At 32.6% G+C, this 26,408-nt stretch overlaps 5 protein-coding genes, 1 long non-coding RNA gene and 1 other non-coding gene across 8 annotated transcripts; 1 reads left to right on the top strand and 6 right to left on the bottom strand.

The window, feature by feature from the left end:
* The first annotated feature begins 278 nt into the window (after window positions 1-278).
* On the top strand, window positions 279-701 carry LOC108335520 (classical arabinogalactan protein 10). The gene has a single exon (XM_017571549.2). It carries the CDS (start codon window positions 342-344, stop codon window positions 699-701), a length of 360 nt encoding a protein of 119 aa, XP_017427038.1. The 5' UTR covers window positions 279-341.
* A 2,164-nt stretch (window positions 702-2,865) lies between these two features.
* Window positions 2,866-5,500, bottom strand: LOC108335539 (uncharacterized). The gene is made up of 8 exons (XM_017571576.2): window positions 5,465-5,500; window positions 5,086-5,174; window positions 4,897-4,972; window positions 4,558-4,604; window positions 4,205-4,477; window positions 3,943-3,981; window positions 3,703-3,820; window positions 2,866-3,178 (listed from the first exon to the last, which is right to left on the bottom strand). Exons 2-8 carry the CDS (start codon window positions 5,167-5,169, stop codon window positions 3,162-3,164), a joined length of 654 nt encoding a protein of 217 aa, XP_017427065.1. The 5' UTR covers window positions 5,170-5,174; window positions 5,465-5,500; the 3' UTR covers window positions 2,866-3,161.
* A 2,983-nt stretch (window positions 5,501-8,483) lies between these two features.
* On the bottom strand, window positions 8,484-12,031 carry LOC108335237 (uncharacterized). Of its 2 annotated transcripts, none has more exons than XM_017571213.2 (7): window positions 11,781-12,031; window positions 11,597-11,685; window positions 11,405-11,480; window positions 10,582-10,631; window positions 10,162-10,494; window positions 8,929-8,967; window positions 8,484-8,847 (listed from the first exon to the last, which is right to left on the bottom strand). In XM_017571213.2, the coding sequence occupies exons 1-7, from the start codon at window positions 11,917-11,919 to the stop codon at window positions 8,665-8,667; spliced, it is 909 nt and encodes a 302-aa protein (XP_017426702.1). In that variant the 5' UTR covers window positions 11,920-12,031; the 3' UTR covers window positions 8,484-8,664. The 2 variants fall into 2 exon arrangements, with proteins under 2 accessions (XP_017426702.1, XP_052725719.1); XM_052869759.1 differs by having other exon boundaries at window positions 11,758-11,923.
* A 1,066-nt stretch (window positions 12,032-13,097) lies between these two features.
* LOC108335442 (acetyl-CoA-benzylalcohol acetyltransferase) lies at window positions 13,098-14,433 on the bottom strand. Its single transcript, XM_017571462.2, has 2 exons — window positions 13,865-14,433; window positions 13,098-13,760 (listed from the first exon to the last, which is right to left on the bottom strand). Exons 1-2 carry the CDS (start codon window positions 14,402-14,404, stop codon window positions 13,197-13,199), a joined length of 1,104 nt encoding a protein of 367 aa, XP_017426951.1. The 5' UTR covers window positions 14,405-14,433; the 3' UTR covers window positions 13,098-13,196.
* Window positions 14,434-15,302: 869 nt separating this feature from the next.
* Window positions 15,303-18,897, bottom strand: LOC128194337 (uncharacterized). Its single transcript, XR_008245760.1, has 3 exons — window positions 18,460-18,897; window positions 16,360-18,387; window positions 15,303-16,049 (listed from the first exon to the last, which is right to left on the bottom strand). It is a non-coding gene; the product is annotated as an uncharacterized LOC128194337 (long non-coding RNA).
* Window positions 18,898-20,304: 1,407 nt separating this feature from the next.
* On the bottom strand, window positions 20,305-20,377 carry TRNAE-CUC (transfer RNA glutamic acid (anticodon CUC)). The gene has a single exon. It is a non-coding gene; the product is annotated as a tRNA-Glu (tRNA).
* A 945-nt stretch (window positions 20,378-21,322) lies between these two features.
* Window positions 21,323-23,037, bottom strand: LOC108335053 (phospholipase A1-Ibeta2, chloroplastic). The gene has a single exon (XM_017570973.2). It carries the CDS (start codon window positions 22,919-22,921, stop codon window positions 21,344-21,346), a length of 1,578 nt encoding a protein of 525 aa, XP_017426462.1. The 5' UTR covers window positions 22,922-23,037; the 3' UTR covers window positions 21,323-21,343.
* Between the last annotated feature and the right edge of the window lie 3,371 nt (window positions 23,038-26,408).

Here is a 26,408-nt window from a genome sequence, read left to right as displayed (position 1 = left end):
TTTAAAATATAAAAAATAAAAAAACTAAAAACTAAAAAAAAAAAGAACTCAACGAATGTGTGACATCCGTTAAAGGATCTGACACATCCGTTGAAAAAAAGAAGTGAGAATGTGAGATATTTTAAAATATAAAGGATAATTTTGAAATTTGAAAAAAATGTAATGATATATATAATAAAGTGGGGTGGTGTTGGAAGTAACTCTCTTGCATTGAGGCATTACACTGTCACCAAAAAAAAATATTCTTCGTTAAGAACTTCTATTATCTTTGCTCTTTCTATAAATACATTAACCATTGCCATTGTTCTGCAAACTCTGTTCTCTCTTTTCTCCGTGTAACCATGGCACTCACACGTGCCATCTTGGTGCTAGCCATTTTCTTCACTCTGGTAGCAATATCGACGTCTCAAGCTCCCTCTCCTGCACCTACATCTTTCACTCTCCCCTCGCAAATGTCCCCAACCACCTCACCAACTCCTACACCTTCCCAAAGCCCAAGCCCAAGCCCAGGCCCATCCACCACTTCATCGCCGCCTTCACCTTTTACTCTCTCTCCTATTTCACCCTCACCCACTCCATCTCCTTCATCAGCATCTGCTGATTATGTGCCTGCAAGACCCAGCAACGCGTTTCTTCGTGGAACCAGCTTCTTCATGCTACCTTCACCCATTTTCGCGGCTGCTGCAATGCTTCTTCTCTGAGCTAACACATACTCGTTCACTCAACTCTGTGTAGGCTTGAATCAATAACTGAGACATGTTTTTTGTTCTGTTCTTTGTAAGCTACTCGGCTTTTTTATTCTGTAGATGATTCTTGGATAATTGGTTGGTATTTGCTAATTACTATATCGTACGAGTATTGTACGATTTATGATGCCACTCAAAATTTACGATTTTACCTACGAATGCAAATTCCTGACTTTTACAAATATAATTGTATTTATGTTTGCTCTACATGTTATATTCATGTCATGAAGAGATTAATAGTATGGTTTGGAAAACCTCTTTGGTGTTTTTTAATTGTTAATATTAATGATAAAATAGGTCAAATTCACGTTTTATACATACGAAGCAGCCTAAAGTTAATCTAAGATGAATTCTAATCGACATTGACAGTAATTAATAGAGTAAATTATATTCTTCAAAACACATTTAAATTGCACTATTTTTCTCGTATATATATCTAAAATTATCTACCTTTTCCTTACAATATACTAATCAACCCTATTTTTCCCATTTGAATAAACTTTGAGAGTCATTATAGTAATTAAATTTGTACACACACTATCAAATCCTGAATTTTTTTAATTAAATAATGTTCTTAGTATTGGTACTATTAGAATTTCACCCAATATCAACTTCTTTTTTAATTTCTAAAGTCATTAGTATGAATCTCATATTACTTGACAATAATACTAATTACATGGGAAAAGAGAAACTCTAAAAGGCGTGTTCTCATTAGGATAGATTAATATACAATTTCGCCCAAATTGTTTTAGTTTTTCTTCTCCTTGAAAGAGAACCAGAATAAAATTTATTGAGAAAATTCTTCAAAAAAATAAGAAAAAAAAATTGATGAAGAAACTTTCGAAAAAAAAAATACTTCTCTCTGTTTACCATGCGCTCACTCTTTGCTCCATTTTTCTTAAATAATTTCTTTTAATCTAAAAGAAAAAAAAAAGAATCAAAGAAATTTACTTTATTTTAAATGTCTTGTTTATCAAACAATAAATTTGAAATAAAAAAAATAGGTCAAATAGTAGTTAAACTATACCACATACATCTCTTAAGAGAAACAGATGTAATTTTAATAATGTATGAGGGTATTGTGATTTTAGAATCTAGAGAGGAGAAAACACTAACTCTTTCTTCACTTGAATGGATTTGATTAAGTGGATTTAAGAGGATTTGAACATAAATTTTTGTTGTTGATTATTTGAGTAAATTTGGAGGTAAGTGAGAGTGAATTTGGAAGTAACTTTTGTGAGAATTGATGTAGGATTTGATTGATTTGACATATTACAAAAATTTACTTCCAAATTCACTCTCACTTACCTCCAAATTCACTCAAATAAACAACAACAAAATTTATCCTCTCAAATCCACTCAATCACTTTCCCTCATATCCATTCAAATAAACAAAACCTAAAAGAATGTCATTGTTTGTTTATTGTTTAGCACTGTGGCAAGTGTAAAGATGTAAAAATAAAAAGAGGTTCATTTTTTTATTAGTATATCAATAGGGAATTCAACTTACAATTTTTTAATTTTTTTTTTAAATTCATTTAACCAATATCATAACTCTTAGGGAGAGTTGAATTGATAACCCTTTTCACTCTCTTTTCTAATTTTATAACTAAGGCAATTTTATATATCTATTTTACTAGCTAATAAGAAAGAGGAACATGTTGAAGGTGACACTCTGGAACTGAATATGTGTGTGAAAGAAAGAGTTAAAAAAAGGGACATTATGCTGTGTTTGTGCTTGTGCATGTGATGGAAGAATATTGAGAGCATGGAATTGGTTGGTCTCTTCCTCAAAACAACTTTTGCAGAAAGTGATGTGCCATGAAATTACTAACAAATGCCATAGCACTAACGATTTTAACAATTGAAATGTAAATGAAAAAAACTAAAGAAAATGATGAAAATTGTTTAGAAAATTTCTTTATACGGTTGATAGCATATAAAAACCATTTTATTTCTATCACACTTAATTATAAAACTAGCATTTTATAATTAATATAGTTGTGTGTAAAGACGAACACAATAAGGGAATAAAATCCCAAGGGAAGAGGTCATGAACTAGCATTTGAAGTTTTGCTAATTCTGGTATTTTGTGTTGGCCATAAAGTTACAGAATTTATTCATTTATGATAAAATTACATATGGAGAATTTTGTACCACAGAAAATAAAGCACTAGATTCCACCCCCAATGAATTAAAAATTCTGAGTACCAAACTTTAGCTTTTTATGTTACTCATAAGGGATCTATGATCAGAACTAAACAAAAACTAATTATCAGAAATTATTTTCCAATTTACTCATTAAAAAAATTACTTGTTACAGTACTAAAAACACAATCTTTTTTTAATGAAGTAATAATTTATGCATGGATTGTTCTTCTGGCTCTACACTTTTTCACTGCCATTATCTTCTGTTCAAATTGGAAAAGTACCTGTTACCACAAACAAGTTACGTTTTAAACATGCTTAAAAGTTGTCTGACTATCATATCTTAATAACTTTTCTTAACAATTTTCTTGAGTTACTATTTTATTGATTCATATATTTAAAACAGAAAAATAACAAACTACCACATTTATTATAAAAATATTGTCAAAAAAATTATTAAAAAAACATTTTCCTCTCTTTAATTTTAGTATTTGTTGAATAAATTTTAATCATTTCAGACAGTTCATGTTAAAAAATATTTTAACAATAAAAATTAAAATTAAAATCAATTTATATGATGAGTTATATATATATATATATATATATATATATATATATATATATATATATATATATATATATATATATATATATATATATATATATATATATATATATATATATATTGATTCTAAATCGACCATATTTCTAATTCACGTGGGACATCTAACACAACAGCATAATCTACTTGTGTATTTGTGTTTGAGGGCACTAAAAAATCAGTACTTGCAACCTCATCCCAATTCACCTGAAGAACTTGGCGGAAGCTTGCTGCATGGTATTTTCAGGTCCTTCACTTGCAGTATCTGGCAAAGCTTCTCATTTTCCTCCCTAAGTTCATCAATGATTTGTCGCTGTTTCATAACCTAAATCCATAGTAATAGTAATACTGATTTTTCATATTTGAAGTAACTCAACCATTCGAAAAGTTCAATAAAAAGTATATGCTATCCACTGTGGTACATGCTGGCTTCAAATAAAATATTACCGTCTGAAGTAGTTCATTTTCTGACTGCACGAGTCCACCCTACAAAGTATCTCTGAATCAGATTTTCAAATTATGTTTCATAAACTTAGGAAAAGCTCAAATTATCATTTCATACAATTGCATGAACATAATGAGTCTGTGAAAACCCAAGTTATAAGGCATTTTGAAAGGCACAACATCTTCTGATAAGAGACAGTTTTGATTTATTTGAAACCTGTTCTTGGTTAAATGATGGAGTTTGTGGAAAGATACTAATAATAACCTTCTCTGTTTGAGACCCTACAAGACCTTGTGAAAGCTGGTGGACTGATTTATTTGCCAACTGCATTAAGCTTTCTTGAGAAATTTGGTCAAATGATTTAGTTGCCTGCTGCATCATGCTTCTTCCTGCAGATATTTGATCTGCTGATTTAGTTACCGATTGCATCATGCTTTCAGAAGAAACTTGGTCATTCTTTGAGGATGCTGGCATCGGCAATGCACCCTGACCAAAGGGTAAACCGGGAACAAGTCCAGTCATTTTTGTCATTGGTTCCTGCCAAATTCAAGATTTAATCATCCATAAAAGGCAGAGAATACAAGAAAACTTTTTGAGATGAGTGAAATTCCACATACTATTACACTAGATTGAAGTTTATCCACTCCTGATTTCATAGATATACCTGCAGGTGAGTAAATGAAAAAACTCAGCAATCGAATGAAGATTGTTTCGGTTTTAGTCTATGTAAGATATTTGACACGTAATTTGTGACAAATCCTAGCATCGTTTTCTGCTTCCACAGTTTCATTCTTTAGTGTGTAATGCATATGAATGTAGAAATCATGCATATAATGCATTATATATATATATATATATATATATATATATATATATATATATATATATATATATATATATATATATATATATATATATATATATATATATATATATATATATATATATATATATACCAAGTCCAAAACCATGGCGAAAACCAATTCCATATCCAACCGCGCCCTGAATACTCGAAGTTCCCAACATCCTAATCTGTATAAAACATGAGAAAGAGACATTTTTCCAGAAGCAACACAAGAGAAAAGAAGGAGCAACGTGGTAATGACAGCATGCTTGAAAGAGGAAGCTGATGAATTTTGTCTCACCGAAGTATTGACTTGCTTGCTAACACTAGAAATTCCATCTGTTGCACCCTTGGTGACGCTCATCACTTGATCCAACATGGACATTGTATCTACACATATCGAATAATACATGCAAATATAACCATTGGTTTACAAATATTACCACTCAGTTATAGTTTAGTATGATTTCGCAGGTTTAAACCAATATGTCAAGCATGCAGAAGAATCAACCATGCGTGTAACTGGTTTTTGTTTCATCAACCAATGAAAAAGTACTATATACTGTAATTTTGTTCACTTCTAAAAACTATCTCGAAAGTCATTCATGAATATGCTTGAAAACAAAAGATAGATATGAATATGATATATGAAAGTGTAGGGAAATGGGAAAAAGTGATACTGGGATTTTGGGGAGTTTTTGCGTTGAAGAAGCGTTTCCAATCCATCTGGTTCAATGAAGGTTTTAGAGACGATGGAAGTAAGTATATTTAAAGGGCTTATTCCAAAACCATCTTCAAAGTAAAAGGATTCTCACTTCAAAATACATTTATTTTCTTCAAAAGCTAAGTATCACTTTGTTCATTCTCAATTTCTCCTTCCATTAATCACCATTAGCACATCATGCAAGCAAGAAACAATGTAAATTGTGAGTTAAAACCAAACTTAAACTTAAATCTTAATTTCTTGAAAAATTATCATCTATAAAAAATTGGATTTATCATGTTAATATCAGAACAACCACCGATAAACATGCTGAGTTCATAATAATGAGACCAGAGAACAAAGTGGTTTGGCCTTCCAAATAAAATAATATGCTATTAATATTTTATAATTGTTTTAAAGGTTCTCAATTTCAACTTTATATCATTTGCAACAATATATAATAAATATTTTTTTATTGGCTGTACATAGATTATATTTTTATTTTTCTCTTTATCATAACTGGAAGAGAAAGGGCTTAGGTGTAAAAGTATTGGGAAGGCCTTGCAGAGGATGAGACATATTGTCATACTGGTATGTGATGCGTTTTTATTTTTTATTTTTAATTTTAAAATGTAAAGTATTTTCTTTTAAAAAATAAAATTAATACAAAAGTTATATTTAGATTCATTAAAAATATATAAAAATACAAACACTTAGACACAATGTCTATGTTTTTTTTCTAATGTTTATAGATAAATTATACAATTTTATATTAAAACTTATTTATATATTTTATTTCAAAAGTCATGTACAAGTCTTAATTTATCTACCGTAAAATTATTCAAGTTTAAAAAATTATTAAAATTGAGACAAAATATAAATAAAAGATTAAGTTAATATTTTTCATATGACACTATGACACTTGTTTTAATAATGACACTTGTTTCAATAATAACAGGTAACATTATTACTGTCACGTTTTGTTGTGTGGTAAAATCTTATTTAACATATAATAATTATGTAAAAAACAAATTCACAAAATGATATATTTCGTACGAGTTAACGTTGTTAATACTATACTAATAAAAAGAATCATAATTTAAAAAATAATTTAAAAAATAAAGATTCAATTGAAACTAATTAAAACTTGATGACCTAATTAAAATTTTTGAACAAATAAGATAAAAACAAAATATTTAAACCTTGAAACTTATCTGTATATTTATATTACAGGTCTTAATTTACTTATGAATTGCTACGTTATATTATTTTTAAGACATTTTTATAAATTTTACTCCAATTAACATACTTTATAAGATCTATATTTTAATAATTTTTATTTAGTTATTAGCACGAAATTATTTTTAAGACAAAAATGATGTTTTAGTAAGATTTAGGATACTTTGCTATAAAAATAGATAAAAATAAATAAAAATAATCAATCTTTAGTTATTATTTTTAGATTAATTTGATTCTCAACACACATATAAATGTTGGAATAACTGTAGAAATAATAAGTGTAGTCTATTTAACAGTTTGGATTTTATAAATAGACCAATTCATGATGTACCATCCAAAACAAAATTTAAATCGCAATTACATCAATTATTAAATGCTGACCCTAATAAAAGTGCTATATTTAAAATATCGTTGCAACCAACACATTGAATAATTTAAAGAGTCTGTTACAAATAATTGATTGGTGTAATAATTCAGAAATAAGTAAATAAATAAATAATCCAATATCAGGCGACAATGTTTGAATTTTCTATTCTTATTTTGAAACCTGATTTAGCTAATTGAATACGATGTGATGGAGTTGCAGGATATGTACTTAATATAGAATAATATTAGATAACGCTACGATTTTACAAGAATATCTTTTGGATAGTCAAATTAAATGTCAACTAATACTCATTCACAAAGTAACTACATTGGCTTGGACATTTTTATTTACATTATTTTAATTTTTAAGTCAGGAAACTCTTTTATTTTATTTTGTTATTTTTTTATTCTATACTTGAATCTTCTCATATTTTTATTAATTATTATAATTTTTTTATAAACAAAAAATATTTTTATACTTTTTTATTCAAATATTTAACTTTCAGATTTTCACATATTTATTTGAAACTTAATCTTATATTCATTAATTTATTTTAATTTCATTATCAATGGGAAACCAATAAAATACAATAAAGATATATAATACTAAAATAAAATTATTATTTCAACATGTATAATTTTCTTCACAATTTTATTTCAACATACTAATCATTATACATGACAAACTAACAATTAACCCATTCTTGCGTAAAACAGTTTAAACCAACCTGTTTTCTGTAGACCAAATATAGAACAAACCAAAAGCAGCCCGTTTTGTCATTTGTAAATACAATCTATTTAACTAACTAGATTATACTTTTGTCAATTTATCTTATAATTCAATAGATTAATCCTATACTTCTTTTATTTTTCAAGCCTGGTTCATCCATATAAGTGTTATTTTTTCATTTCAAGATAATTTTTTATTTTTTTACCAATTTAATGTGCAAACTTATTTTAATACGTTTATCTATATGACGATTATACAGCTTAAGATGTAAAAAAAAATCTCGAACGTAACAAATGTAGTGTAAAATATCAAACATTTGATATGTCAATTTTCTAATTACTTACTAAGCTCAATTTTCATGCAACTTTTAACATGTTAATAATATTTTTTAAAAGACGCCTAGGGCTTTGTAGATAAATCTAATTTAATGAAACAAGTTTCACGTCTTGAACTTAGAAAAAAAGTTCAAAATCACACATCAGAATTCTCATGAAAACGATAATTATTTCAGGACAATCAAATTGATCCAAAATTAAAAGATAAAAAGCAAAATATTTTTTAAACTAAGAACAAAAATAAATCTTAAAAATAATACAAAAGACAGCCTCTATTCCATAAAAAATCTTTTACTTTTTGAGAATTAGGTTACAAGCAACAAAACTATTTTTCAAATTCTATTTTATCATTAAATATTTAAATAATAATAAGGATTTAATTTTGTAAGTTCCATTCCATCCTAACTCGTTAAATTGAGATCTCCAAAAATTCGTAACCCAAGAAAACCCAAAAATGCAGGTGAGGCACTTGCAAGAATTTATGATTTTACTATTATGATTACTAACCTACTTTTTTCTTTGTTTTCTTCGGCACTCAAAGCATTCACTACACGGCACCGTATTTCTATTTCTACCTGAAGAACTTGCTTCAAGTTTGCTAGATGGTACTTTCAGGTCCTCTATTAGTATACGCCTCAGTCTCTCATTTTCTTCCACAAGTTCGTCAATGATTTTCTGGTGTTTCAAAACCTAAATCCACAAAAGAAAATCGTGAGTTTTTGGTCAGAAGACAAAATAATGATTGAGAATCTAAGCGTACATAAAAGTTACCATTTGAAGTATTATCCTTTCTGACTGCAGACGTCCAATCTACAATGTATCTTAGAATTAGAATTTCATATAATATTTTATTAACTGCGGAAAAAGCAATAAAATACACAAATGAACATTCATTCTATCATGCACAATATTGATTGGGAAAACCAAGATAATTGTGTCCATCGTACACATTATAGTTTAGAAAAACATTTCATAGTAATAATCTAATTGCAAGGAAGTTGTGTAATAAAACTAAAATTAAAATACCATAATCAATCACAAAAGGGTGTAAAAAGAAACAAACAGAATTTAGCAATAACAACACTCAGTAGTTTAACTAAAAAACGATGCACATACGAAGAGGTAAAAAAATTGAACAAGTTTATACTCTCGTACCTACAATACAATTACCGAACGTATTTTTGCAGGCTCAAAACAAGTCTAATAATTAATAATGACAATGATTTTTTATAGGACGAGAGGATGCAAAAACAAGGTTATCAACAATTTTGATATTTAAAACACAAAAATGATAAGGGACATTATCAGCGCAGGAAGTTCGCATGTGAGTTTCAGGATATCAGGGTGTCGTGTCAAATGTAATTTATAAAAAACTAGTCAATGACGTAACATTCCCTGTTATGGCCCAACAATTAGATAGGAAGACACAAGAGTTTTTCTTTGATACCCAGCATGTGAAAATAGACATAATGACCGAACCCTCCTCACTTTTAGTTATATCCCTCCACACTTGTTAACACCAACATTGCTGCCACTGCAATAACCATTACCTCTATTGCCACCATCCGACCATGAATAACTACGAATTTTTTAGGGAATTTAACAAAAATAGTTTTTAATATTTCAGGAAACTAAGCACTTTTGGCAACATATTCAAGAATCACATTCAGCCCAAGTGCCATAACTAAAGTAGCTTGGAGAGATTACTAGATTCCACTGAGGCTGATTCAACTCAATTATAGCCCTCCTTCCCCTATCTCCATACTATGTCTAGAACTTTCCTAGTATTCCCACATAAAAAGAAGAAACACATTCAAGGGATATAACTGTTCCAAGAAGCAAATTGTTCCTTTAGCTTACGTTTCATCTTTCAACACTACCAATACAGAATGCAAATTCTTTCGCTTCATCCACATGTAAGTAGAAGCAATTAAAAATCAAATCAATGGCTAGAATGATAGAAAGCATAGCATTTAATCGCCATTTATGAAAATGAGTGCTTACTGCTTCATCAAGTCCTTCTCCTTCCCCCTTCAATAGGGGATTCTGCAGAAAGCTGCTAATAACCTTCTCGGTTCGGCTGCCAAATGCAGAGTCAACTGCAGTGCTTCTTAATGGAGTATTTTCAAAATCTGAACCAATTTGCACAGGCAGGGATCCTGCCAGACCTTGAGATGCTTGATCAGTTGATTTAGTTGCCAACTGCATCATGCTTCCAGCAAAACTTTGGTTTGTATTGACTGTACTTACAGCATTTTGCGATGGTGGAAATGCAGCCTGATTAAAGGCTAAACTGGGACTAAGTCCCAACTTTGTCGCCATCTTCGTCATTACATCCTACAAAATTCAAGATTTTAGCCATGAGATACAGAAAAGGGAGATGCAGATGTCAATACTTTTGTTATAAGAGAAAAATTCACATACTACAAGACAAGATTGAATTTGATTCAAAACCCCTGGTTTCACAGCAAGACCTGACATAATAAAAACATAATAATTTAGCTACCAACCAAAGCAGGCATGCAAAATATGGAGCCTTTGTCAACTGAAGTGATTAAACAGAAATGACCATTTCAAGTGACAATCATAATATGGCCAAGGATATATAGGTGGCAACTAAATTTCAAGCACGACCAGTATTTGAGTCTATAGTGTCCTGATATTTACGAACATTGCAGCAATTTCTAGAGAGCATTGGCTGCTTCCACTTTCTTTTTCTTTAGTGTAAAATGCATGCCATTGTATAACATTACACTGCAGTTTCTTTAATATAAATCATTCTCCTGTGCATTGCACAATATATCATCAAAACTGAGAAGCAGCATTCAGTGACCCATAGTTCGTCATAGTTTTAAAATCAATTTCATAAGGCAAACGCTCCAAAGTTGCCTCCTAGGAAAAGATTTTGAGATTTTCTAAGCATATAAAATGTTGAAACACCAAAACTTCCGGTTCCACATACAGAACATTCTGAAATCTACTTAATAAAAATGTAGTAAAATTTTTGGAAAATATAAAAGCTAAACACATTGCCAATAGTAGCATAGCAGACAGAATAATAATTCAGAATAGAACAGAATGACTCAAACAAAAAAATGGAGCAGATGACATGAGTATCTAATGTAAAGGCTAAACAAGGGAATTCATGCAATGAACAAGCATAACTAAAATGTGGTGACATAAAAATCACAAAAGGGTGAAACATTTGGCAAAGAATTTATATATATAATGAACAGATATGGCATACCAACTCCAAAACCGTGACCAAAACCAACTCCACATCCAACACCTACTTCAATATTCTTAGCTCCCAACTTCCTCAGCTGCATAAAATTCCACAAATCAATAGTTCATTAAAAGTATAAAAGAAAAAGGTTAATGAGGTTAGTAAGTTGTAACAGCATTTATGTAAATAAGAAAATGGTCAATGTTGTCTTACAGAAGTATTAACATGCCTACTAACACCAGAAAACGCATCGGTCGCACCCCTGGTGGCACTCATTACTTGATTCAACATAGGAATTGCCCCTAAATGGAATAATGAACAAGAATTGGTAAAATAATATTCACTGAAATTCACAAATATATAATAATAATCACCTTCCTGAAAGAGAATCGAATACCCAAATTTAAAGGGCGCCCAACGCCGATGCCGACTCCACAACCGATCCCAAAACCTGTAAACACTTGACCCACCTTCAAAGTAAATGGATTCTCGAATCGAATCGCATTTTTCTCGCCATTAACTCTCCCAATTTCCATTCCCCTGTCACCTGTTCACCACTTCCTCTCCAACCCTAAACCAAATGCCCTTGTTTCTTCGTAAAATGTTTCTGTAAAAGTAATAACCTTAGTTAAGCTTGCACTCGTATGACACGTTTCTTGAACACGTTTTTTCGATCATATCTATATATTCCATTATTTATTTATATTATTTTATTCAATTTAATTTTTCACCAATAAAATATTTAATTAGATACCTCCATTTAAACAACGTAATAATATAATTTTGTAATTTATTCAACTTTAAAAATACAGTAATACATTTTTTTTATGCTAAATTTGAAGTAGATAGTTATATAAATGTCCATCAACATCATAAGAGAAATAATACTTATTATTTTTAGTACAGGGGAATTTGATGTAAATAGTTATATAAGAAAATTTCCTTCATTGTACACATTTTTCATTTATACTTTACTTTTAATTATATACTTAAAAGTAAAAAAAATATATATATATTCAAATACTAAAATTAACTAGACATTTTTATGTAATAATTATTTTAGTATTTTTTTTCTTAAATATATAAAATCACAGTGCTACTTAATATTTTTATATTTTTCAATTAAATTATTGTTTTTTTTCATTTTTTCATTAATGAAATTATTTCATTATCTTAATTTTTTTTCAATTTTATGACCAATGTAAAATAATATAAGCCATTTATCGATTTATATTCTGTTATTTCATTAATGAGAAAAATTAAAAGACACATTAAATTAAAAAATATAAAAAAAAAGAAATTTAATAAAAAATGTAATTAAAAAAAAGAAATTTAATTAAAAAATTTATTAATAATACATATGAAGGTTTAATAATTATACTTTTTTTTTCGTATTTTACTGTTTAAGTAAACTTTATTTTAAACTTATATTTTTATTTTTATTGTTTAAATTACAGTTAATTTAAATTTATTTATTTTTTAAAATTAAAATAATTATTCCATCATTTTATTCTTTTAAATCACTTATTATTTAAATTTAGTCACTAAATGAATTTTCACCACTATAGTTATTACAGGTTGTTTTGTTTTACTACTAGAATTATTTTTTCTAAAAGCGAAGTAATATAATGTTTTAGTCAGAATTGATAATAACAATATTATAAACAGACATACAATAAAATGAATATCAAATAACCAATCATTAATCACAGAGTTCAGTTAATTGTAAGAAGAAACGTTAATAGAAACAAGAAACGTTACATATAATTGTAAAATGACAGAAAACATAAAATAGATTAAAGTTTAATGAATCCTAACACAGTGAAACTAGAATGACAGCACATGAATTGTTCTTGAGGTTGGGGAGTGCCACTGTCATAACATGTTCATCCCTCACATAATCAATCCAACAACAAACATGAATAGGTTTGTTTTCCTCATTAAATCTCACTTCCTGCACTCCAAACTCTCTCATCTCATTCAATCTCATTCTCTCATTCATCGACCAACTTTCAACTTTCATCACCTCTGAACAAAATTCTGAACCCAGTTCACTCTCTACCTTCCCTTCTGCTTCCATCGCCATTTTCCTCCACATCTCCTCCATTGAGTTCATATCCTCTGTAATGATTTTGAACACCAATCTCTCAACCCCACTTTTACTTTCACTCTCGGAACGGTTAATTAATGGAAAAGACTCCGACTTTTTCGTGGGTGGGTGGTAAAATACGGGTGTCTTAATTTCTCCAATTTGGTCTGACATGTTCTTGTGTATTTCAGCCCATTTCCCGAGAAAATTGTCCACCACAAAAACATCTGCCAGTAGCAGGCTGCAACTTATGCCAATACTGTACCCTCCACATTCAAAATTTGTCACCTAAAAGTAAACACACAAACAGTTTCAATCCATCGAAAACCAACCAAAACGAGACAAAAACAAATACTGCATGCATGTAATGTAATATGCAATGTAACATTTGCCTGAACATAACAAAGGGGAGAGAACTGAGGACACTCAGCATCGATTTCCTTCCAGAACACAAGCTCGGTCTTGAGATGTTGGTTTCTTTCGTTCAGCTCAAGAAAGTGTGACAAGCTTGTCGGGTAACATGCCTCTAAAAGTCTGATACCGGAATCATTGGCCACGATTTCGAACCCTGTGCCATCTTTTCTTTGAAGGCGACCTGCGAGAAGAGGATGATTCAACAGAACCCTGGCCAGTGACTCCACCATCCAACCAGCCATGTACCAACCATGACCATCGTCCTTCAAATTCTCGTAGCACAGAACCATCTGGTAGCATCCGTGGATGGCGTTTGTGTGCTCGTCACTGACCAAAACTTTGCGAACTCGCCGTGGCTCCGTCACCTTGAGCGGTGGCACGCTCATTGCAGTCACAATCTGCAACTCTGAGAGACTCTTCCTTGGGGCGTCACCCTTCTCATGCACCTCCATTGTTTTGTTCTGTTTGTTAAATCTGTTGCTAGAGTCACCACAAATTTTGGAGCGTTGGTGGTGCATTTATATTGATGTTGCAGAGCGAAAACCAGAATGTGCGGCTGTGATGGAGAAAAGGAGTCTCGCCAACAGTAGCATGAATAATGTGGTAGAATTTAACTGAGATATTATCATATCTGATATCGTTTTAAGATCAAACCAATTCTTTGTTAATTAATGCTTAATAATTGATGTTGATATCTCGTCTGCAATCTGTGTATATAAGCAACATACTAATTAACCATTATCTTCATTAATTTTTGTTTTCATGCAAGTTTGGAGAAAACAGCAATAAATGCAACAATAAATGACAATAAATTATTCTAACTCACGTCGCCTTGTCTTTGCCATCCATCCCAACTAACGTTTTGTCTATCCATTTAATAACGTCTCCAACTGCTAAATTTGTAAGCATGCATTTTTTGTGTATGTACTCCAAAAGATTTGGGAGATTAAAAGATGAACAGCAACCACCAGCTGTATAAATAGACGACCAAATTATTGCATATTAGTTATGAATTTTTATTTGGTCTTTTTAAGGAAAGGTTAATTAGTTGAGGACTTTTCAAATTGAACGAACACCCAGCAGTAACTGATATTTTATTTAGAGTACTTCACTCCTATTTATTACATGTCAGTTAGAAAGATACCTGACATCTTTTTTATTTACGAAAATTAAACAGCAATTTAAATTTATAACATCACTCAACAATTTCAACTAAATATTTATGTAAATCATTACACACGTGTATTTACTTAATAAATATATGATAATATTTTGTCGTGTTGATGTGTGTGAGGGAAATACGTGATATATGTGTATATCCCCTATTTTTTTTTCAAGACTATAAAATTACAACAACTGTTTTGAACGAAAAAGTATATAATTATTGGTAATTCCAAAAATATATTGTAGCAGATGTCAAACATAATATTATCATTTGTGTAGCAGTTTTGGAAATTTAAGAAACATCTATATTGTGACTGGTAGTGTACATTTTATAAGAGATGTTTTCCACCACTAGTTTGTATGGTCCAGGGCTGAACACTACACACCCCTATCTCCGCCCACGACCGTGATGAATATGGCGTACCTCTCTCAACATATCACAGCATATCACAACATCTATGGCTACAACAACCTCGTCCTTTGTCTTCAGGAACATTGATGGGTTTGGACATGGAATTGGAACCCGCAGAAGTTACAGGGTCATCAAGGCTCAATCTCAGTCTGGTGTACCAAAGGAACAAGTTGTGATCGTGGGTGCTGGGATCGCAGGCCTTGCAACTGCTCTCTCCCTTCACAGGTTACAATTCCAGCTCTCTTCATAGCCACCATCTTGTTTATTCACTGTGCTGGGCTAATGTTTGATTTATGCATCAGGCTTGGAGTTCAGTCCCTGGTTCTGGAGCAGGCAGAGTCACTTCGAACCGGTGGAACCTCACTGACCCTTTTCAAAAATGGATGGAGGGTACTCGATGCAATTGGAGTAGCTGATGATCTCAGAACTCAGTTCTTAGAAATTCAAGGGTACGTGGATGCATACATGAACACCCTTTTGAAAAATTTCATCATTTTTAATCTGTATACCGGCTGAGCTTGATCTGGTTCACATTATCAGCTGTACAGGATGGTGGTGAAGTCCGAGGATGGGAGGGAACTACGAGCCTTCAATTTCAAGCAAGAGGATGAAAGGTATGTTAATGGTGTGTGGATAGGATAATGAATTATGGTTCACCCGCATGGTTTGGGATGATTAGCAGATAATCATGATATGTACACATATAATTGATGGTTATAAGTGTGTTTTGAAGCAGCATTTGTCAGAAAAGGCCATTGTAGTCTATTTCAACAGTACAATCAAAGGAGATGAAATAAACTTTTTATCTAAATCAGAACTTATATAAGCTATTTTTAAAAAAAATAAATAAAAATACCCTGATGATAGAAAGAAAACAGTATTATTATTTTCTCTTACAATTTGTAATTGTCATCAAGCACTGGTTATTGGTATGATAAGGCCGTAAGCATAAGTGAGGACCAATATTAAGTCATGAAATGCAGTCAAGAGGTACGTGCAGTGGAGAGGAAAGTGCTTTTGGAAACCTTGGCTAGTCAGCTACCACGGGATACCATTCAATTTTCTTCACAATTAGCAAACATTGAAGCCACTTCAAACGGGGATACCTTGTTGGAACTTGTGGATGGGTCAAAGCTGCTTGCAAAGGTTAGTCAAGGTGCTGTAACTATTAGCATAGCACTAAATTTTCTAGCTGCATGCAGTGGACATCATTCATCACATGTTTAGTTAATGAAATGACTGGCCACAATTAAAATCTTAGTGTTACAGTGTCCTATGATTTACTAAATGTTGGAACTTAAGACAGAATGGTCGATTATGAACAGAAAAACGATTTAATCTCTAAACAGACTGTGATAGGGTGCGATGGAATTCGATCACCTATAGCCAAATGGATGGGATTTCCTGAGCCCAAGTACGTTGGTCACTGTGCTTTCCGAGGACTTGCGTCTTATTCTGATGGACAACCTTTTGGACCAAGAGTGAATTATATCTACGGAAGAGGGTTGCGCGCGGGCTTTGTTCCTGTTTCTCCGACCAAAGTTTACTGGTTCATCTGCTTCAATAGTCCCTCTCCAGGTTGTTAATACGAACAAAATGCACGGTTAAATCACTGACTTTGTAATTGCAACTAGTATGATATACCATCATCTCATGGAAAAAAATTGTGTATGTTCGATGACAGGTCCAAAAATAACAGACTCAATGGTGCTGAAGAACCAAGCTAAGGAACTAGTGAAGGATTGGCCTTCAGAGCTATTGAACATAGTGGATTCTACACCAGATGATACTGTGATCAAGACTCCATTGGTAGACAGATGGCTCTGGCCAGCCATAAGCCCAGGTGCTTCTGCTGGAAGAGTTGTGGTGGTTGGAGATGCGTGGCATCCAATGACCCCAAATCTCGGGCAAGGAGCTTGTTGTGCACTGGAAGACTCAGTGGTTCTTGCCAAAAAGCTTGCCAGAGCAATCAAGTCTGAAGACCCTTCTGTGGAAGAAGCCTTCAGGTCCTATGGCGCTGAAAGATGGCCCCGTGTGTTTCCACTAACCATACGTGCAAACCTTGTGGGTTCCGCTTTGCAGTGGGAGAACCCAGTGGTGTGTTCTGTCAGGAACAATATTGTCATACCTAAGCTAGTCAGACTCCAGCCATTACTGGAGCATACAAATTTTACTTGTGAGAGTCTATAAAGAAGAAAAGCAAAGCAATGGCAACCACATTGAAAGATTGTGTATTGACGAAGAATAAACTATATAGTTTCATTTCTGTTCAATCTGCAATATATGTACACACTGCATTCAATGGGTATAAAAAGAGAGATCTTTATGTTCATCATTCAATAGGTTATAATCACAGCATAATCCAATCTTAAATGAGTACATTAAATGCTTTCTGGGAACTTCTCCCTTTATGATTGGCTTGCCAAAAAAAAAAATCTAGTGTATTTTTACCAATTAATACAGATTAACAGTGGAATCACTCAAATTTATTGTTATTAGGAAAGAACTCCTCTGATATCATAAAACAGTAACACTAAAATAGTTGCATTCCAAAACACTTGAAATCAACCAAAATAAACATTAACTTTTACCCCTAAATTTCTCGGACATAGCAATCATGTTAACCCGCAGGTATATTCTTTTCTTTTTGTAAAACTAATCACATAATTAATTTGTCTATAATCACTATAATTTGCTCTCCGCTTAAGTCAGGAGGATTCAACAAAGTCGTGTAATAGAGTAAAAATTGAAGAGGGTTGAGGATGAATAAACATACAAGCAATCTATTGAAAGACAATCTAATAAACAGAGGATTCCGTAAGCAGTTCAGGTATTGTTCGTCGTTGCTGAGAGCGTCGTGAAAAGTGAAGGAAAGACAGAGCAGCAATTTTTATGCAGGCGTTGACCATAGTCCGAAATAGAAATCTGCAAGGGATGGGTAAAAATTAATGAGTGTTGGTGGTAAGGGATGAATGGTAAGATTGGAGAGAGGGAAACCTTTAATGATGATATGGCGGAGAGGTTGGAGCAGAGAAGAACCAGAGAACGACGGCGCAGAAGAGAACGAGGAGAGGGATGAGATGGACAGCGTTTTGTGCTGATCTGAGACGAGAGAGGTGTCTCTGGGCAACGTGGGAGAGGGGATCGTATGTGGGTAGGTGTTGGTCGGTGTCCATGTCCAAGTCCAAGTCCAAGGATGGTTTCTTCCGCCAAACACTGCCACTACCACTCCACGACCTCTGCATACGTTAACGTTGTCTTGCCTTGTGTTGCTTGAACTGGAATCGATTGACGCCGCAGAGGGATGGATGCTATCCTTTCACATGACTCCTCCAATTCGCTCTTTGGCTTCTTTCTCTCTCCTTATGTCATACTTGCGTATACCCTTTCTCACTTTTTTTTTCCAATGTCAAATGCTACTCTTTTTTTTGGCCCGCGTATATCATACGGTCTGCATTGCCTGTATAATCCCCGTATTTCCATACGTCTTTTATTTCATTTAAAATATGTTTATGATTTAATCAGTAATTTGTGTTTTTATATTTAATTTTTTTATTTATTTTTTACTTAATTGAATTTATTTTCACAAGTATGAGATATACTTGTACTTTTTATGTGTTTACTGATTTTTTACTAATCAATTTTTTAAAAGTGAATGTATCTTCGTGTGTATGTTTGAATATGTCTAGTATATCTGATGAAATGGGTATTTGGTTGGAAAGTCTCTTAAGTTAATTTGACTATCATATGAGACAATAAATAATGTAATAATTGAATCTAATGTCATGCACATAGTAAATAATGCATATTTATAGTACATTTATGAGTTTATGTGTCCTTCATGGATATAGGATTTGCATGTGTAGATTGTTTAAAAGTTTCCTTATATGTAATTTATTATCTTAATCCTCCATTAATTATCCTTGATTATATTTATTAGAATAATGTATTTACCAGTATGAACATTCAAAATTATCTCATCTTATATTGATATATCTGTCTAGACCTTTTCCTTCTCGACCTTTACACAAAACCTAATATTTGTTAATTACAGTCAACACAATTTAAAATACCACTAAATATCAATCAAATAAAAGACTTAATTAATAAATTTGTGCTTTTTATTAATTAAACTTATTTTTATACTTAATTTTTCAACGTATGAAAATAAATTTAAGTTGAAAATATTATTTGAGAAAATGCACAATATTAACTAGGGAACTATAGTTTTCAAACACTTCTACTCCTTTTATTTTAGACTACGAAGAAAGGCCTGAGTTAAAAATATCGAATGTTTATGTATTGTTTGACAATTCGATTAAGAGAGTTCTCTCTTTCTCATAGATGACGCTACTTTCTGAGTAGTATAGGAGTATTAGGTACGGAAAGAATAAGAAACACGTGTAAAATAAGCATAAAATTTAGAATGAGGAGATGATTGTAAAGAAGATGATCTGAAAGTTGGAAAATTTGCAGAGACAAAAAAAGAGATTTTAGATTGAAAGACGGCATTATCTAGTGTTGAAGATATGGATGCAGAAGGAGTGAGAAGAAAAGCTTATAGGTGAGAGTGAAATATCTGCTTTACGTGGGCGCGTCGAGGTGAATGATAGCAATATACATAAACCATAACAACGTGTGAAAGCAACTGAGAAACAGATACGTGTGGGGGTGGTGCCTTTTTGCAGAACAATCCACGACAATGAACAGTGTCAAGTTCACCACCTGCGTTTGGTGGCAATCCCACTCAGCCACACCTTTTTCATGAAAATGCTTTTAAACCAAAATGATAAATGAAGAGAACTACACATTGCAAAATGAAAAAAGACAACCTCAAAAAGATTCCGTTGCCGGGACTTGAACCCGGGTCTTTCGGGTGAGAGCCGAATATCCTGACCAACTAGACTACAACGGATTTTTTATAATGCCTTGTACGTTACTTTATTAATATAATTTTAATGTAAATACGAAACAATAAGTAGAACATGCCAAGTATTAGGTTATAAGTGGAGAGAAATATCATAATATTTTTTAATTAAAAAACTGCAGTTATAAAATCATTTTTTGTGTGAATATATTAATATTCTACCTGTATTTGTTTTACCATAATCAACGCGTCATCTTATTTTTCTGTTAGTAAGAATTGGGTCTTGTAATTGGGCCGTATAAATGTCCAGAATTTAACCGTGAAATGGATATTTATTTACCATTAATTATTGGAGCTTCCTATGGGACAACGATCCAAAAACATAATATATGTTTTTTTTTTAATTATTCAAATTTCCAAACAAATGCAAAACAAGATTCCTATGAGTGGGTTTTACTACATAAATTAAATAGTAAATTTATAATATAAAATTCTTAAAAATAGTTTTTCCAACTTTTAAAACCTTTATTTATGTTCATATGCCAAAAACTACATAATTTATTTATTTTCATTATTAATAATAAAAATAACGATTAATCCAAATCAAACTGAATAAATATTAATAGTTATAAACAAATATTGGTTCACATAAATTAGCATGAAAATCATATTGAAATTTATTTATTGTATTTAGGATTTTCCTCATTATAGATCATAGGTACCTGAGCATGTGTAAGAAAATTGAACAAGTTATCAACAACAATTTCTTAATAACATTTATTTATATACACTTTTCTTGTTAAATGTTAAAAGAGATTCAGTGGAGAAACATTCAATAACTCTCTTCTCCAGTGATGATACAGAAATGATTGTTTTCTACTCCATGACTTAGGAGTAGTAGGATAGTAGCATTGTTGTAGTAGTGATTAATGCATGTCGATGTTGTGCTTACATAGATGTAGAAGGGAAGCATAAGAAAAGGAAGAGGATATATATGTAACAGATTGATTGGGATTAAGATGGACTTGGTAAACAATTAGACATGGAGATGGATCCCTGTCTATTGAGATTAACAGTTAAGGCTTTAGCCCTGCTAGTGTACAATTTTTTTACATTGGCGCTTTGATCTTGCATCAACCTCGCCAAGCTTCTCTTTGCATTCGCTCTGAACGGACAATTCGACGCCAGGAACCCATCCACCAAATGCAAATAAGCCTCCAAATCATGGCAGCACGCCATGTCCGCGTCCGGCTTAAGGTACGGCGACATCTTCGTCTGCACGCGCAGCTCACTTCCCACGTGCGAGTAAGCCAACGGCGTCGTCTCTTCCAACACTCCCCCTCCCACTCTCCGTATTTTCTCTTCAAGCTCCTCGCTCACGAAGATCCCAGGCACGCGCGTAATCACGTCCTGCGAATTCACTATTCGCAAAACTTTCACGTTCTTTGCCGTCACGCGATCGCCGAAGGCCTTGTTCCCCACTCGCGGCCCACCGAACGAAAAAACAGCCACCGGTGGAACTCCGGCGCAACACGTGCTTATTTCATCGGCCACCAATAGCGCCAGCGTCGCTCCCAGACTGTGTCCTGTCACGGTAATGCTTAACTCTTCGCCTCTGTACAGATTGACGAGTCTCTTCACTTCCTCCACAACGGACTCTGACAGACTCGCCACGTGTGCGCCTTTCGTCTTGTACAGACTCATGAACCCACACTCCACCTTGGGCTTTCCTTGCCCTTCCGGAACATCCTCGAGGTCAACCAATTGGGCCCTCATATTCTCGGCCCATTCCAGACACGTCGAGGTTCCGCGGAGTGAGATAACAATGTCTCTCCTTCCCATCCTTGCGATCTCCCTTCTGTCTTCGCAAACGGCTACGTACCCGACCCAGCTCGACCGCTGGGTCATCCATCCAAGATCCGGAGCCACGTCATCCACCCATTTCGGTAACCCGATCGCTGACGTGGCGTAGAGGCTTTTCGTCACTCTATACGATCTATCGGGAAGCGACACGTGGCGGGGGTGTGGCGGCTCCTCAGTTGACATGGCAGGGTCTGAGTGAAAAGCCTGATACGCGGCTTGGACGAATTCTCCGTAGCGGACGACTTCTCGCCGGAGATTCTCGTCCAGAGGATCCAGCATCCCTTTCCAGTCGTTGCTGCCGTGGTACTCTCTCCACCGCCCGCCGAGGATGTTCCTCGGGGAATACTCCGCCGTCATGGAGAGCAGCCGCTGGAGGCGATTGAGGTGGCGCGGGGACATTTCCTCGTTCGCCTTCATCTCCGGCCAGAGCCTTGCCAAGTTGAGGCCTTCGAGAAAGCTTCTTCCTTTCTTTTCCTTAGGGTGGTTGATGATGGGTTGGTGTGGGTGCTGTTGGTGGTGGTGGAGTTGGGAGGGTGGGTCCACGGGCTTCTGGGTCTCGAGGAGCTTATCGAGGTTGGCGAGGTGCAGGCGAGTTGACTCGGTGGAGACAAAGGGCTTCTGAAAGGTTGAGGAAGAGGAGGCTTGGCATCTGAAGCTGAAGCTGGGGCACCTTATTGCCTGGAACTTGTGAAGGTTGTGGGCTGGTACGGTGGAGCTGAACTGCATCATGGTGAATTGATTCGAAAGGAAAATTGGTGGTTTTGATGTGAAAATGAATGAAAGATGGTTCAGCAGATCGATGAAGACAGCTTCAAGGAGGAGATGCTGCAAATTGAATGGAACAAGTCATAGGAGGGTGTATTTAAAGAGATGGTAGTTGGGAGTTGCAAATTTGCCATTATAACATCTTATAATTACGGGATATACCAATTCCCTTATTATTTTCCTCCCTTTTATTCTACACTCAATTCCTTTTAAACAAAAGCAAATGACTATGCCAGAAGAAAATAAAATAAAATAAAAATTCCTGTGACCATTTGTATTCTTTTTAATTTATAAGAAAAAAATTCTTTCTTCTTTTATTTTTTTCTGACTAGTATTTATAAAAATTTATCCAAAAAATCTACTTGCAGTATAATTAATTGCATAAAAATGTAAAAAGATGCAAAATAAATGATAATAAATACAGGTTTATTATATAAGTTTACCGTAAGTAAAACTATAATTTTATATACTGAACGGATTAATGAGTGTTATGGTCTAAACGGATTAATGAGTGTTATGGTCTATATGAACTTCTTAACCATTCGATCGAGACATTTTACTCTACTTAAAAAAATAAAAAAAAACAATTATAAATAAAGGAAACTTGAAAAAAATGAAAGAGGTAGAAAAGTAATTTAAAATTATGAAAGTATACATTTCGGCCTCGTATACCGAAACATAAGCTATCAGATATACAAAGTTGCAATTTTCAATAAAATAAATTATCTGTATTCCATTATTTCTTACTAATAAATACGCGGAGAGAAAAAAAAAAAAAAAGGTTGTTAAAGGTTTATAACGAAGCGCGTACGGGGTGAATTTGAGTGTGAATACTGCATTCAATATTTTGGCAAGGGAAGCTGAGAACGCAGTAGTTTAGTCACATTCCATAAAAGTCTGCGGGGCACGGCGTAACGGTGTCACTCGCTTTGTCTTGAAATGACCCATTTGTCCCTGGATATCAAAATATAATTATTATAATAGCATTATCTCATCATGGAATTATAGCCTGTTTGACTCGTAAAAACATCCATCCTACTATTATTAAGAAATGTAAATCTTGTCAACTAGCCAAGGTCAAAACTATTATTTATTCATTCATTTATTTACTATTATTATTATTATTATTATTATTATTATTATTATTATTATTATTATTATTATTTCATCTCGTTTTAATATAACTCTTCGTGTGACATACGTAATGATAGTTCAAATATAATTTAGTGGGAGACAACTTTTTTTTTCCTTTTGGTTAAAAAAACTTATAATAACGAATAAGATTTGGAAAAAAAAATCAAATAATTATTAGTAAATTATAAAATTTGAAGAACGTCTCCAAACAACAATTAAGTATATAAAATGTTAATGTTGTCATGTGCGTGACCAACATATGGTCAGTTTCATTTATTTGATAAGCAATCTGACATACCTAAAATATTGAAAAACCTTTCTGATGTCTGCCAATAGTCAAAAAATGTTACTTTGGTGGGACTAAGAAGAACAAGTCATTAATGCAATTTGGATTTTGGCTCAGCACTGTTTGATGCAGTAACGTATTTTGAAAAGTGGAAACATGCAAAACATATACGTTAGAGACATAGATATTCCAATGTTGGAGGTTTGGGAAGGCATTCTGATCCCGCAATCTGGCACTAAAGGAGTTTGAACATTGAATAAGCAACAGAAGAGAACGAGTCAGGTCAAGTCAAAAACTTGTTTCAAAAAGACGAACTGGGAACAGAACATAGAAAACCTCGTTGGCTTTGGATACGCATAGGTGTCTGTCTTTACCAGTTCAATTCTGAGAACAGAGTCTAATGTTAGCGTAGTAAATTAGTGAATTGTTCGGCATACCAAAGGTAGCAGCATTTAAGTGTCCCGTGAGCAATGCTTGGACCTTATGAAAATGCCGCCGGATGCTGGGTTGAATTCATGGTCTTATGTCAGACACCTTGCTTTTATTCTTTCTTTTACCAAATTTATTCTCCTTTCTTACTTTAGCCTTATTTTTCAATTATCTCCATCCTCATGCAAACATATTAATTGCCCTTATACCACCATATGCATGTATCCTACTGCATACGTATGAGTTAAAAATATTAAAACTATTGTTGAAGATGCTACGTCCATTATAAATAAAGTAAGTTGATAATAGTAGTGTAAAATATATTAGAATAGAGTATTAATTAACCTAATATAAAAATAATTATATATATATATATATATATATATATATTAGATTAATTATAGGGAATCAATATAATACTAACAAAGATCGATAATAAAAAAAACTAATTTAACATATAAATATAAAATTAATTAATTAAGTAATGATTTAATATTATTATGTAAAAACCTTTTTATTTTGTGTTCTTTTTTCTTTGCATCCTTTAATGTTTTTTTTTTCTCTTATCGCATTGTCCTGTCTTCTTCTTTCTTTTTTCTTATAAATCATGGTTTTTATCATTGTTGTCACCGGTTGTCATTGGAGTTTTGGATATAAATCTTTTAATTGGCATCGTTGCATTTTATTACTGTTTTCATCTCTTCTTCTTTCACTTCACTCTTTTATACAATCATAATAAAAAATTGTTTGATCTCTTTCACTTTCTATACGTGAGTTTGTTTTGTTTTCATTTTTCTCTTTTATTAGATCTATAAAGTTTTCTTCCCAACTATGCCATTATTATTTTTTTACACATTTTTTATTTTGAGGATTCTAAGGTGTGTTTGAGATCCAAAATCAAAGACGAAAACGATGAAGATTTGAAAACCAAGATTGATAATTACCATTACTTTAAAAATGCTTTTTTTTTATATAATTAGAGTGTGTTGTTCAATAAACAATCTAATTACATCGATGTATATTAGATCAATAATATGTGTTTCATAATCGATCTAATTTGTATTAGTATAAAACTATTACATGACCAAAATATGATTTTATTAAAATGAAGATTCAATTTTGGTCGAAATAATATTCCTTCAATTTTCTTAACATAATTTATACACTTATTTCAAATTTAAATATATCAACTTGGCATAACTAAAATATAAAATACTAATATTTTTAATTTATTTATTTTTAAAACACGTGAATAAAAAATTGTAAAAATTTATAATGTTTCTTAGTAAATTATAATAGTGAAATTTAAATATAATTCAATCCGTATAAATGAAGTTTTGAAAAAGCTATACACGTGATTTATTCACGTAACACATACTGTCTTTTTCTCTTTTTTTTTTCTTTTCACACTGAGGCATGGCACTGCACAATGAAGATAATCATGACACACAAAACACTACTCTGCAAATAAAAACCTTACGACAGAAAAATATGAAAGTATAAAGCAGCAACAGATTTTTCTTCAATAACATGTGTGTTTGAAAATATATGTATACCCCACCCTCCATCACTTTTATAGGAAGTGGAGGAACCACTCAAAAA

This window comes from Vigna angularis, chromosome 10 (genome assembly GCF_016808095.1).
Source record: "Vigna angularis cultivar LongXiaoDou No.4 chromosome 10, ASM1680809v1, whole genome shotgun sequence".
In the NCBI taxonomy this organism is placed as follows: domain Eukaryota; kingdom Viridiplantae; phylum Streptophyta; class Magnoliopsida; order Fabales; family Fabaceae; genus Vigna; species Vigna angularis.
The sequence above is the reverse complement of the archived record's forward strand: the minus strand, read 5'-3'. Positions and strand labels throughout refer to the sequence as shown.

What these genes read in the sequence shown, in the direction of transcription:
- LOC108335442 (XM_017571462.2), bottom strand. Translation starts at nt 14,404, where the DNA reads ATGCACCACCAACGCTCCAAAATTTGTGGTGACTCTAGCAACAGATTT. An exon ending in CTCCCCTTTGTTATGTTCAG is followed by an intron (nt 13,761 to 13,864) that starts GCAAATGTTACA and finishes GTTTACTTTTAG; the next exon opens with GTGACAAATTTTGAATGTGG.
- LOC108335539 (XM_017571576.2), bottom strand. Translation starts at nt 5,169, where the DNA reads ATGTCCATGTTGGATCAAGTGATGAGCGTCACCAAGGGTGCAACAGAT. An exon ending in TCGCCATGGTTTTGGACTTG is followed by an intron (nt 4,605 to 4,896) that starts GTATATATATAT and finishes ACTCACCTGCAG; the next exon opens with GTATATCTATGAAATCAGGA. An exon ending in TAGGGTCTCAAACAGAGAAG is followed by an intron (nt 3,982 to 4,204) that starts GTTATTATTAGT and finishes GATACTTTGTAG; the next exon opens with GGTGGACTCGTGCAGTCAGA.
- LOC108335237 (XM_017571213.2), bottom strand. Translation starts at nt 11,919, where the DNA reads ATGGAAATTGGGAGAGTTAATGGCGAGAAAAATGCGATTCGATTCGAG. An exon ending in GTAGGCATGTTAATACTTCT is followed by an intron (nt 11,481 to 11,596) that starts GTAAGACAACAT and finishes AATTTTATGCAG; the next exon opens with CTGAGGAAGTTGGGAGCTAA. An exon ending in TGGTCACGGTTTTGGAGTTG is followed by an intron (nt 10,632 to 11,404) that starts GTATGCCATATC and finishes TTATTATGTCAG; the next exon opens with GTCTTGCTGTGAAACCAGGG.
- LOC108335053 (XM_017570973.2), bottom strand. Translation starts at nt 22,921, where the DNA reads ATGATGCAGTTCAGCTCCACCGTACCAGCCCACAACCTTCACAAGTTC.
- LOC108335520 (XM_017571549.2), top strand. Translation starts at nt 342, where the DNA reads ATGGCACTCACACGTGCCATCTTGGTGCTAGCCATTTTCTTCACTCTG.